Raw genomic sequence first — 12187 nt, 5'->3', positions numbered from 1 at the left:
TGTCTCAGAAGTCCACGAGTTGTTTTCAAACAGGAAGGTGGCATTTTTTGTTAAGACAGTTGGGGATTAAGTCAAGCAGCAACTCACAACTCAGTTTCTAAGCACTGACTGTTTCTTGCAGGCAAGAAGGCAAGTGGTAAACACTGAGATGCAACAGTTTCTATTTTTCTCCTCCCCATCCAGCAGCTAACTAGAAAGAGCATCTGTCTGAAATTTGGCACAATCAGTACGCCATCCTTAAAGGGCTTAATTATGGTCCTTGAATTACTGTAAATCTCTCTATTGATTGGGAATAAAAATGCCTCCCTCAGTGTCATCTAGTTCCTTCACACAATTATGCACAGCTTTCTCTTATCTGTAAGAGTATATAATTTCAGTGTGAAATTTCTGACACTCTGTCTAGTGTTTCAGACAGCTGACAGGCTGCCAAGCTTGTAAATTCTTCTGGCATCCATTGAGAGACCAGCATTGTAGCTATTTCATAAGCAGTGATCTGAATGTTAATGATGCTACCTAATGCCAAGACAAGAAGGTAGTGATATTACAAAGAGTGTGTTTTCCATCCTCGGCAAAGACTATATTTTTTCCACAAGTACTAACTTTAATTAGGAACATAGGGATGGTATAAATTAGGGGAGAAAAAAAAACATTGAGCAGAGAAGGAAGCGTTTAGATGCCTTAGCACTTCAGTTCTGCCTTCTTTTTCCCTTCCTTAGGCTGAAGAACATTTCACTCCCTGTGTAAGAGGTTCCTCTAGACTATGGTCAGGTCATTACAGCTACTGAAGTTTATTTTATCTTTAAACTCTCCAGTCTGACCCATTCCTCATCCCCAATCCAAGCTTTTCTTTTTCATAAGTGTAGGTACACGGAAAGTACAGAACCTGACCTTGTTGTTCTTACCCTGGCTGTGAGAAGCCTTTTCTTCCAATGACATCAGTAAATAGAGTCCTTTTTTTTTTCTTCTCCTATTTTGTGGCTGTCATAAGTTTTCAGGTTTGTTTGGTATTGGCGTTTGTTGGGTTGGATTTCTTATTTCTGCCTTTTTCTGTTCCTTTCAAGTATTCCCTGTGGGTCCGTTACCAGCGATTAGCTATATACAGCAAGGCTTTGACCAGCACTTAACTCTACTGTTCCTCTGAGAGCACAGAAGTGTTTCATATTCTACATTAATTGTAAAAGGAAGTATTTGTTTGTCTTTCTTAACAGGTGAAATGGAAGTGCTGCTCATAAAATTTTCATGAAAGTGATAGCTTAGGCCAGCATGACTAATACACAAGTAGTTCTTGTCTGGAGTCATAGTGAGACCCAGTGTCAGCGAGACATTACTACCAGGAATTAAAAGACAGATGAGTTTAGGTCTTTGATAGATGGGGGTGCTCTAATGTGCTGCAGATCAGTTGGAAATGTGGCAGGACAAATGGTCAAAATCCTGCTTCTGAGACAGAACTTGCTGAAGTTCAGGCTGCAGTTAAACACGGTCCAGAAGTGATCCTGAATGTCTGCTCTGCTTTTAAAATAAGGAATAAAATTCTGTAGTATACAAGTACCAGTTACTAAACGTTTACTTGCTTGTGTGCAAAAGAAAGTTTAAAACTCACTATTGGGAAATGACCATACAAAAGGGGAGAATCAGGGGAGAACCACTTAACCCATTCCAACACACAGTGCAAGAATGTTTTCCCTGTTTCATAGTTCATCCAGGACTGATTTGGGGGAGTTAAAGCTGCAAGGATGGTTCTCCTAATAAGGCAGAAGTTTTTCTGTCTTTCTGGTAGGAAGACTGTTTTTAAGACCAGTAGAAAGAATGTTGTACTGTTCTCTCAGATCAAGCCATTCATAAAATTCCATTTCTTCCTCTCCTTAAGAGTATGGACAACAAAGTTTGCGTGCAAAAGGAAATTACAGGGCTAATAACACAGCCAATTCAGAAACAACCGTCTTGACTGATAGGGTTGTTCCTTCTTGTGTCTAGTGTTGAGAGCTTGCATTGTCCCAGTTCACTGACCACGGAGCATTCAGTGAGTTTTCGCCAGTGCCGTCACTGTCCATTGTTGGCATTTCTGTTGTTCACTCCGACACCTCTTTCTTCTATAATCCTCACTTACTTTCCCACACTGTCCCAGGAGTTTGCCTACAGAAGAGCTGTTCAGAAGACAATGTTCCTATTAAACCATCATTTCAGACGATGTTTTAATGTATACTCATTTCACATTGGACTAAAAAGACACGGTTGGAGACAAGAATGTAAAAACATAGGGTTTGTACTGAACTCACCAGTAGTTGTCAGTAAAAACACTTGAGGATCAGTGAAAAATTCGTAGAGCAAAAATACAACCCTTTGAAATCCTTTTGATCTAACAGAACATACCTGACAAAAACTTAAGTTTAAATAATTGGTCCAGATAGCACCCGTGTTGGAGCAATAGTGTTGGAGGACCTTTTTGTCATTTATGAAGGGTTTTTTTTTCTGGCTTTACCCTCCCAGCAAAGAAGGTTCCATAGGCTTGAAGAAATGAATGGAATTTGATCATGTCAAAATAATTTGTGTTACTGGCGACAGAGAGAAAAAGATGACATACTTAAAGTGAAAAGCCCTGATTTTTCCTCTAAGCTCCACGTTCCTCGTTCATTGTGGTAGCTTCAGAATTAGTATGCCTGTGTACTTTTCCTGGTATTCTGTAACTCGCACCAAAGAAATCAAGTCTGTCACAGTGAAGACTTCTATGTACATAAATACAGACAAGTGGTTCATATTAGGGATATATTTGTAACCCTCTAACACTGCAGTTGAGACATCACTAAAAATTCAGGGAGTTATGACTGACCCCATATAGCACGTTTGAACAATATGGTTAAAATACCTTTCAGATACTTTGTGGTTGGTTAAGAGTGGGGATTTCTTTTAATCTGGAAGTGCTTGATATTAAAAAGAACTTCAGCCAAATTCTCAGTTTTATACTCAAGCTAATGCCAGTGGGACTTTTAAGAAAACTCGGTTAACAGATATTAATATTAAAAAGTCCTTCCTCAGAATCAGCTCTAAATTACCTAGAAAAGGGGGAATAGGGCTAGTTTCCCTTCTTCCTCTGTTCTCAGTTTGGGGAATAAGGGGGGGAAAAAAAGTATTTATTTAAAAAAAAAGGAAGAAAATGAGAAAATACAGGAACTTTAAATGCAAAATTTGCCCTGGCAGCGTAAAGTGACACAGTGGTTTTAATACTGCTTCGGATTTTTTCCTTCCTTTTCTGAATTGCTGTAGTTTACTACATGGGAGCTCTTCACAGAGCCACGCTCAGGAGGGAGCACTGGGTGCGATCGGCATGAGCAGTGGGATGAGCAAGAAAGGGCAACAGGTGTCCACAGGCTGTGATGTTCCCCTTTGATGTAGGCTGTGTAATGGAGTTGTTTACTCCTGCTCCATCATTCCTGTGTATGTGTTTAGAGTTTCCTTTGTAATCCAGTCCCTTCAGGAAAGGGAATGTGACTGTGAGTGCACATTATTAGTTTCTACTATGAAGAGTCAAGCAATGAGATTTTGTACTTACAGTCTGTAATAAGGAGTGCCCTGTGATTTAAAACCATAGCAGTACAGTCTCACCTGACCACCAGAGCTGACATCACTTGACCAAACACGGCCCAAAGAGCTTGCTCTTGTTTTTTTCCTGTGTTATGGTCCTGTGGAGACATAAATTAGTGAATGGTTCTAGTGTCCAACACATTCCCAAAATCCCAAGGTGTCAGTGAGTGAGTGTTCTCTTTGCAAGCTCAGTTCGTGGAGGCCTGGCTGCAAAATAGAAATAGGAAGGAGATAGAGCTCACATCTTTGCTTTTACTTTGTTCTGTCACTGTTCTGCTTTTAATCAAGGTCTTGATTGCTGGCTATTTTATGTACCTTGTGATCACCAGATCCAGTTGTTCTGGTTGCTTCTTTAGTTCATATTTATGTGAAAACTCAGCTGGTCTTAGTAATCGGAGAATACCTGTCAAAACTGTGGACATCTGTTAAGGCGAAAGGTCACAGCAGCCTTGCAACATGTTAGTTTTAGGTTGAACAAACTCAATTTCCAGCACTTCACGGGTTTCATCCACTGTTTGGTTTAGTACTGTGAGCGCTCCCACCCTGTCTGTTTTAGAGCAAATCTGAATGGTATCTTCCTTTGTAGTGCAGTGTATTTGAACTAAGACATGCCCACTCAGTAAAAAGGTTCAGTTTAAAATTGCTTCCAACGTCTCTCTAGCTGAGAAGGCTCCCTGCTTGGGTTTGGGTTTGGGTTTCCCCTTGGCTTTACTGAATAGCCTTTTGCTCATTTCTCTGCCCACACCCACATTCTGGGCCACTTTTCTACTTCAACAGGGTTGGTTTGCATTTCAATTTTGTGAATTTGCAAAAGGCTTTTATGTGGGATCCATTGTAAAAACTCTCCCTCTGAAAATGGCAGATGCCAAATCACGCCTACTCTAATGAAGCAAAATTATCATTCACTCTATTAAATCAACCACATCTGTCATCTTTAACACCTAATCCTAATTATAGGCTGTTCATCCAGCCCCATCTCCCCTTTCCATTCAGTGAGAGCTGCTGTATTGCAGCTTGCTGTGGCAATGACCATGCTGAGCGTGCCAGGTGACGGTACGTCTCCTTCCACATTTTTGTGGTCATCTGAAATTTCAGATACATTAAAACAGTGGCCAAAGGATGGATTTTTCCTGCAGTCAGTCTTTCATTAGCCTCTTAGGTGCTACAAAGTTTCTCTAACCCCATTTATCCCAAGACTAATAACAGAAAGTTGAAAAAGGAAAAAGACAAGTTCAGACTCTGTAGACTTACTCTGTAGTTATTGGAAGTATAGAGTCATATGAAAAAGAAAGCAAAGCATGCTGTTCCCTATTATGTATGTTGGCATCAGGATGATGGTCTTTAAAGCAAACCCTACGGCTTGCTGTGGGAAGACAGAGTGCAAAGAACAGCATTGCCCAGCTTGGATTCTGGAAGGGAAGCATAAGCCACGGATGAGCTTAGCATTCCCTGGTACAGTTCATTCTGTCCCTACGCTAGCTGTAGGTTTCAGGAAAATGCCTTTGGTGTGTCCTGACTGCAGACTGATGGCTCTGTGCCACAGCTGCATGAGCAGAGGATTTCAGGGTATTGGCAGCATGTCTCTTGGGCCAGTATGTAGATGTTTTCTAGGATAGATTATAAAAGCTCTTTGTGCTTTACGTTTTGATTCACACAAGTATCTGCCCAGAAAAACCTAGGGAAGATTCAGAAAAAGGTCCTAAAGTAAGGAAACCTTTCCAGTATTGTCCCCAAACCAGATGGGAATTAGCTGTTTAAAAGCAACCTTTTCGACCCAGGTAATAAAGGAGGAGTGAATAGCACTATTTGTGGCTTCAGCTGACAAGCAGACAGTATAGTATGTAGGCCAAAACTCCTGCAGTATCCTCCCTACACCCACCTTACGTTACATTGACAATGCAGAGGGGGTTTGCAGGGTAACTGCATAGAGTAACTGCAGCTCCATGGCGCACCTATTTACTGTGGACAAGTTATGATTTGAAGCTGTGGAGGTACAAATAGCAGTGCAAGAGGGCTTGCTAAGTAGAGTTAATGTCACAGTGATAATGGAAGAATGTGAGCAGGAAAAAGGTGTTCCCAGCTGTGTCAGAGAATTGAAAGCACATGCATGCTCATCCTATACTTCATCTGCATATTATAGCCATCAGAGTTAGTTATTATACCACTGTGACTTAGATTCCCTTGAGACATGAGAGTTGCTAATAAAACTATTCATTTTAACTAGCCAGTCATTTTAGGATTTACTCTTTACAACCTGTGAACAACACTACCGTCTTCTATGCTTCTACCAGAGCATCAGTATTACTGTTGCCCCTTTGTCAGCCTGCTCTGACATGTTCTTTCCTTGTTTAATTCCTGAATTTCAGCACCAATGGAAGAAAATCTCATTAGTTGTCCTCTTGACAAAGTTGCTTAATACTGCCAAGGCATATGACCATAGTATGGTACATACGTAACTGCTATACGAAATGCCTGCAGTTGGTGCCTGTGGGTGACAGTATGCTCTTGTTAAGCTTACCTTGGAGGATCAAGGAATGTGCCCTCATACATTCTCTTTTGCCTCATTGCTGCGGCAGGAGTTAATCTTTTGTGTTTCTTAGACTTCTGATCTGTAGCTACTTCTGATCATTTGAGAAGCTACTGCTGGCAAGGAGAATTTCAAGGGAACTTCCACCTGAAAAAGAAATTAATGGGTTCTTTTCTTCCTCCTCTATACATCTGTAGTAATACATTCAGTAAAAACCTGGTATAGACACTTCTGCAGCAAAGGCTATTTGGCTGAGATTTTAGATGCAGTTTTTCAGTCAAAAAACCCCAAACCCCACAATATAAAAGTGCATCTGTAATAGAACAGGAATTCATGAATTATTGGGTATTATCTGCCAACACTGCTGCAGGTGCTTTAAAAAGAAGGTTCATGAATGTCTTAAGCTCCATTTTCACTACAGCACTCCTGGTTCACCAGCAGTTGCAGCAGGGCACAACTCATACAATCTGAGGATGAGCTGTAGTTAAATAGTTGTCTTCTCCCCCCAAACACGTATTCCTGCGTCCTTTTTGTCAGAGGTGAGTCTCAGAGTGGGTCACATCTGCTTACTGATCCAATGGACATCTGAGCATGTCTGATGACTAGATGCAATGGAAAGCAGCTCTGGATGGAGGCATCGGGTCCAGTCCTAGCAGCAGCTCCCAGACAAGATCAAGGATGTAGCTGCACACCATGCTTCATGTTTCTCATTATCCTGTGGTGTACCTCAGTGGCTGCTGAACATCACAAGCTGTGGTCTTCCATCTGCCAGGAATCCCTTGTAGCATGGCTGTTGTGATGTGGCAGCTCGGGAGGGATCACACTGCCATGAACAGCAGCTTTCCTCTTTCTTCACACTTCACTAGTGCCATAGTCCTCCAAATAACCTTTCAAAACAAGATAAAAAATACTGTTCAGTTAAAGGGAAGGCAGAACTGTGACCATTGCTGATTTTAAGCTTTCTTGTGTGGGGCCACAGGAAAACAGCGCCAAACCAAGTGGCAAGTGGTGGAACTTGTTAACCACTTATGTTAGCCACTTATATGGCTCTGCTCCTATGGCAAGGGGTGCCTTTTTGTGTTAGAATGGCAGAGAGCAATTCCTTGCAATTTGGCAAATTGATGCTTTTCTACATAGTGTAATTTGGCTTTAGAATTTTCCCTGAGGGAAGGCAGGTTTAAAGATAGGGTTTATTTTCCTACTGCTCGCCCTGCAAGGATAACATTATGGACCCTGTGCCAAAATGCCTCTGTAGGAAACATTCATGGTCCTGCAAAGTAAGGTTCTTCTTTGGAGCAAAACTTCCTGATGCGGAATCACGTATTTATTTATCTTTCACATTTTTTAGCCTGGTTTCCTTCAGAGAGGTGCAGAAATGCTGTTTTCAGAAGCCAGAGCACCAACAAACGTCAAAGGCCCAAGTGCTGCTGGCAAAAGCTGCTGGCCAGGCCTCGTGCACTGAGCCCTGAGAAATGCTCTCTTGTCTGTGCCACAGGCGACCAGCCAAGAACTAGCTGCTCAACACACAGCTGGTTCGACTCTTCTCCATAGTAGGCACACAGGAGGCTACTCTAGCCCCAAACCTCTTTTCAGGCCACGTGGCGAGCTGAAGCCGTTCATTCTTTTGTGCAGCTGCTTTGGGATACAAAAGGAACCTTATATGGGTTTTACTCCATGCTAACAGAAGGCCAGTTGAGTTCCCTTAGCCGGTTTTGGTGTATAGTGAATGCACTGCTGGCCTGTAAAGGCAACTTCTTAATATAATATCACCTAATCCATCAAGTAAGGAAAACACAGCTGGGTTTTAACTACTGACCTAAGAAGTAATTCATATTTTTGGTTATTTAACCGTCCCCAGTTTAAGTACATTTAACAACATTTTCTCTGTCTCAAAATCAATGCCATAGTCCAGTGGCAAAGAAGAGAATGGCTGCAACCACTCACTTAGGTCCCCAGGCTTGCTTAATCACCACAGTGACTAGTCGCTATGTCTGACTATAAAGAAAATGCTGATGATAGGTTTAATTGATGAGACTGCCTTTGAAAAGTCTCTGTGATGTTTTCTGGAGGTTAAAGCCAAGACTACAATCCAAATTCTGCCTCAAACCTGTACTGATTCCTTCATTCAGCTCTGCTGCAAGGAGTTTCTCTAGGTAGATGAGCACTGTTTCTTCTCCTCCTCTGTCTGCTGGAGGCTCTCCTCTCCTGAGGGCTCCCCTGCCTGCTATGTCTCAGCTCTTCCAACTCAGTCTTGCACCTCAGCTCTAGCACTGGCGCAGCTGACACACTGGGCTTTCTCCTAGAGTAGCAAAGGTGCTGGCACGTACTCCTTTGGGTAACTGCTGTATGGCTCTGACCAACAGCAGATGCAGTTCCTCGCTTGCTTTGGGCTGTGCAGCAGCAAAAGGGACGATAGTTTTTCTTTCAGAGAGCTTGCAGTTGTATGCAGTGGTGGTCACAAAAGCCTGTAAGCTTCTGAAGTCTTTCATGGATAGCATGGATAGTTACAAAGGCAGAAATCTCTGTAACAGTACGTATGATCACATGCTTTTGAAAGAAAGGTGTTTGTTCAGTTTCATGCTAAAGCAGCTTACTGAATTTGTGTTAGCAGAGAAACAAAATGACCTCCTACATTAACAGCAATGCTTACTGAGAGTCCTCCTTTATAGTAATTTTATTTTTGCTAAGAGGAAGAAGCAAGAAGTTCAGCAAGATTAGAGAATAGTGAAAGATTGTTTTATTTTCTTCTTCTTTGGATAAAGATCTCAGGATTACCGTTTTCTTTAAATCGTGTATTTCTGAACTACTGTGTGAAGTTTCACTGCTATTACAACATGAATCTTTAATTCCCTATTTACAGCCAGCGCTGATTTCCCATACAACGGTCAAGCTATAGGAGATGGAGTTAACAGGAACTCTGCCATTATTGGAGGTAGGAAACCTATATACTTCTCTGAGCTACTTTGCAGTATGACTGTGAGAGCTGAACTGCAGTTGGTAACATGTTCAAGCTAAGAGTGGGAAAACTACACCTCAACAACATTAAATAGAAACTTTTAAGTCCAGTCAGGCACAGTGCCCTACTGAAATGGCTTGTTCTCATTTAGTTTGTGCCCCAGATTCAGTTTTAACCAAATCATTGATATTCATAATCCATGTATCTATGTGGGGAGCTACTCTGCAGTCGTTACTTCTGTTAACTTAGTAGTTAATTCATGTGAAATGCCAAAACCACTTTCCAGTTACAGCAGATTCAACACGAATCTGTGTTAAACACTATTTGCTCCACGCTTGACAAAAATCTTGCCTTGTGTTCTAGGGGCCAGGTTCTGCTATAACTCACGTGCTGGAGAGTCCCATTCAATGTGATAGGTGATGTTAAGTAATACCAGAACTGGAACCTTGAATTAGCATTCCACTGAAGATACCCTGGCCAGCTGCCTCCTGAAATCTGGATCCTGCTTAATTCCATGCACACATGCATTTTTCTCTGCCCTGTCCCATAGGATGGAAGTGTTGCTCCGTAGCTCTCCTTTGAGAACTTTGCCACTGCATCTAATTCTGAAGGCATATAAAAAAATAATTGTAAAGATCAGCCCAATAGTTTTCAGTCAGTTCTAAATACATATAAAATGCGATACTGGTGATGGGTTTTGTCATGTAAAGCAACACTGAGTATAGTAGTAAATGCAGTCTAATGGAATTTCTTGCTTCTTTTCCATGGCCCCTTCAAGGGTCTGTTTCCATATCCAGGTTCAGATCAGTTGCTGTAGTTTTGATTTGCTGCCCAGGCATTGCATTTCTCAGAAGAATTCAGGCCACACCTGAACAGCCTGGCTGACCCTTTCATCATTTAACAAAAGTGACGTAACAGAATTCTGGCTGATAACAGGATGGTTTTTAACATGAAAATTGTATAATGTCTTCATCCTGGAATACCTTCATGCCTGTAGAGAAGGAGCAAAAAAATCCCAGTGCTGTTTTACCACATAGTTACCTATGCCTAAGAGGGTAAGATATATGAGACTTCTCTGTAACAGGGCTGAATCCCTAATGGGTCATAGCAGAAGGAGCAATTAAGGATAAGTCTGATGATAAAGCAGTTACATCTGTAATTATGTGGAGCCAGTGCCTAGTGGGTGGAGTGAGCCAACAGTGAGTCAGGCCAATTTCCAAGGACATGTTGAGGAGCTACAGTAGGTCCATATGGCCATTGACTGGAAAGGGTACATCAGTGACTCCATCCTCATTGCTGCCCAGGCCTTGACATGTCACAGTTTCACCCCTATGTTCTGGGAGCGCTCAGCACACTCTACCTTATGGTCAGCAAAGCTCACCATTGTAAGAAGGTATTAATGTTGAAGTTGGAATTAATGTTTTGAAGGGAAAGTCAATAGCACACTCCTTACAGTGACATTTTGTACATAGCAAGAACTATATATCAATATTAGAGTAGTGGAAACCACTAAAAGCTGCCCGGATAGCTTCAACTCAGTTTGGAGAAGCTGTGGGATCCTTTCTTTGTGTCAGACCCAGTCGGTGTTGTCACGAGTGACATCTCTTCTTTCCTCCTCTGTGTAGGTGTCATCGCAGTGGTGATCTTCACCATTCTCTGCACCTTGGTGTTCCTGATCCGCTACATGTTCCGCCACAAGGGAACCTACCACACCAACGAGGCCAAAGGGGCAGAGTCAGCCGAGAGCGCCGATGCTGCCATCATGAACAATGACCCCAACTTCACAGAGACCATCGACGAGAGCAAGAAGGAATGGCTTATCTAAGCGCAGGGGGACGGGGCCTGGGGTGGGATACAAGCTGGGCCAGGGTGGGACTGGGATGACTCTTACAGTGGGGAGAGAACACTGTGCGTCAGACGCTTGAGCACACGTACGGTAAAAAGATCAGCACAACTGGAAGAGCAAGTGACAGGAAAGCACCACTGAGACTGGAGGAAAAAAAAATATCTCAAGCATTTAAGAAAAAACACTTTTCCGTATTTATTTACAGCAAATTGCCCCTTCCATATCCAAACACCTACAACAAAGAGCAGTTTTGCAGCTTCAGCATTGGTTACAGTTTTGAGTAATACCTGTCTGTTTCTCTGTGTGTTTAGAGGTATTCTGGATACCCAGGGCTGGTTTTTTACATGTTTTAAAAGCTGTTTTAAACGTGGGTAGTCCTGTCCTGAGAACAAGTGCCAGACCTTTCTTCCCACCGTTGTGTTCCTTCATGAGCACTTCCACCTCCCCAGAGGCTGCCGCCAGCCCTGCACCTTGACCATATCACCATTCATTTTGGTGGTATTGAAGAGAGGGCTCAGGACTAGGGGTAGAGGTGGGGGGGTGAAGATTAATGCAGATCTAACTCACCAGTTTCTCAATGTATCATCAGCCCTGACAAGATCCATCTTCTTGACCCAGGCACTTTGTTGATTGCATACAATTCTCATCAGCAATGTAAAAGTACTGTTACTACAACTACTACCACCACCACCAGAGAGAAGGATCACAAAGCACAGGAAGCTGGGGGGGAGGGGGGGTTTGTATTATTATTGTTGTTACTATTTTGTTGGTCTCTAAGGGAGGTTGATGCTGTGTGAGTCTGTTCCTGTATCTTTGGCTATGGCACTGTTGACCTGTGACACATGACAGTTAAAACTCAGCTCTGCCTGTGGCGTATTGGCATATACAGTACTTAGGCGTAAGCATTGTAGTAAGGAATTAGAGCCAAACTTTGTTTGTTTTTGTTTCTGTTTCTTTTTTATAGGCTGTTGAAGAAATATTAGTACAGCTCTAGTCAATGCATTTGAACCCATGGGCTTCACATAATACTTTTTTCCAACTCTACAGAGGAGTTTATTCTTTAAATCCTTTGTTTCAGTCCCTTTGCAAGGAAAGCCTCTGCTGGCAGTGTTCACACAGGCAGGAAGGTGAGGCAAAGGAGGCTTGGAAACCACCCAGAGAGCATGTGAGGAACACACAGGACACAGTGGAGAGTTTCTTTTCAGTGCAGAGATTTACCTGAACGATTTTGCTGAACGGCCTTTTTAAGAATAGCAAGGCCAATGCGAAGTGCAGCATT

The 12187-nt window shown here is 42.4% G+C and overlaps 1 protein-coding gene across 1 annotated transcript in view; it reads left to right on the top strand.

Moving 5' to 3' along the window:
* The window catches only part of CNTNAP2 (contactin associated protein 2), a 1034819-nt gene extending 1023931 nt beyond the window's left edge, over positions 1-10888 (top strand). The window contains exons 23-24 of the mRNA XM_065665653.1: positions 8967-9038; positions 10688-10888. Of these exons, the coding sequence (XP_065521725.1) occupies positions 8967-9038; positions 10688-10887 (272 nt within the window). The 3' untranslated portion in view covers position 10888. The remainder of the gene's footprint in view (positions 1-8966; positions 9039-10687) is intronic.
* Positions 10889-12187: the final 1299 nt, after the last annotated feature.

Source organism: Lathamus discolor, chromosome 2 (assembly GCF_037157495.1).
Source record: "Lathamus discolor isolate bLatDis1 chromosome 2, bLatDis1.hap1, whole genome shotgun sequence".
Taxonomy (NCBI): domain Eukaryota; kingdom Metazoa; phylum Chordata; class Aves; order Psittaciformes; family Psittacidae; genus Lathamus; species Lathamus discolor.
Note: the sequence above shows the minus strand (reverse complement) of the source record. Positions and strands in the feature narration are given on the sequence as shown.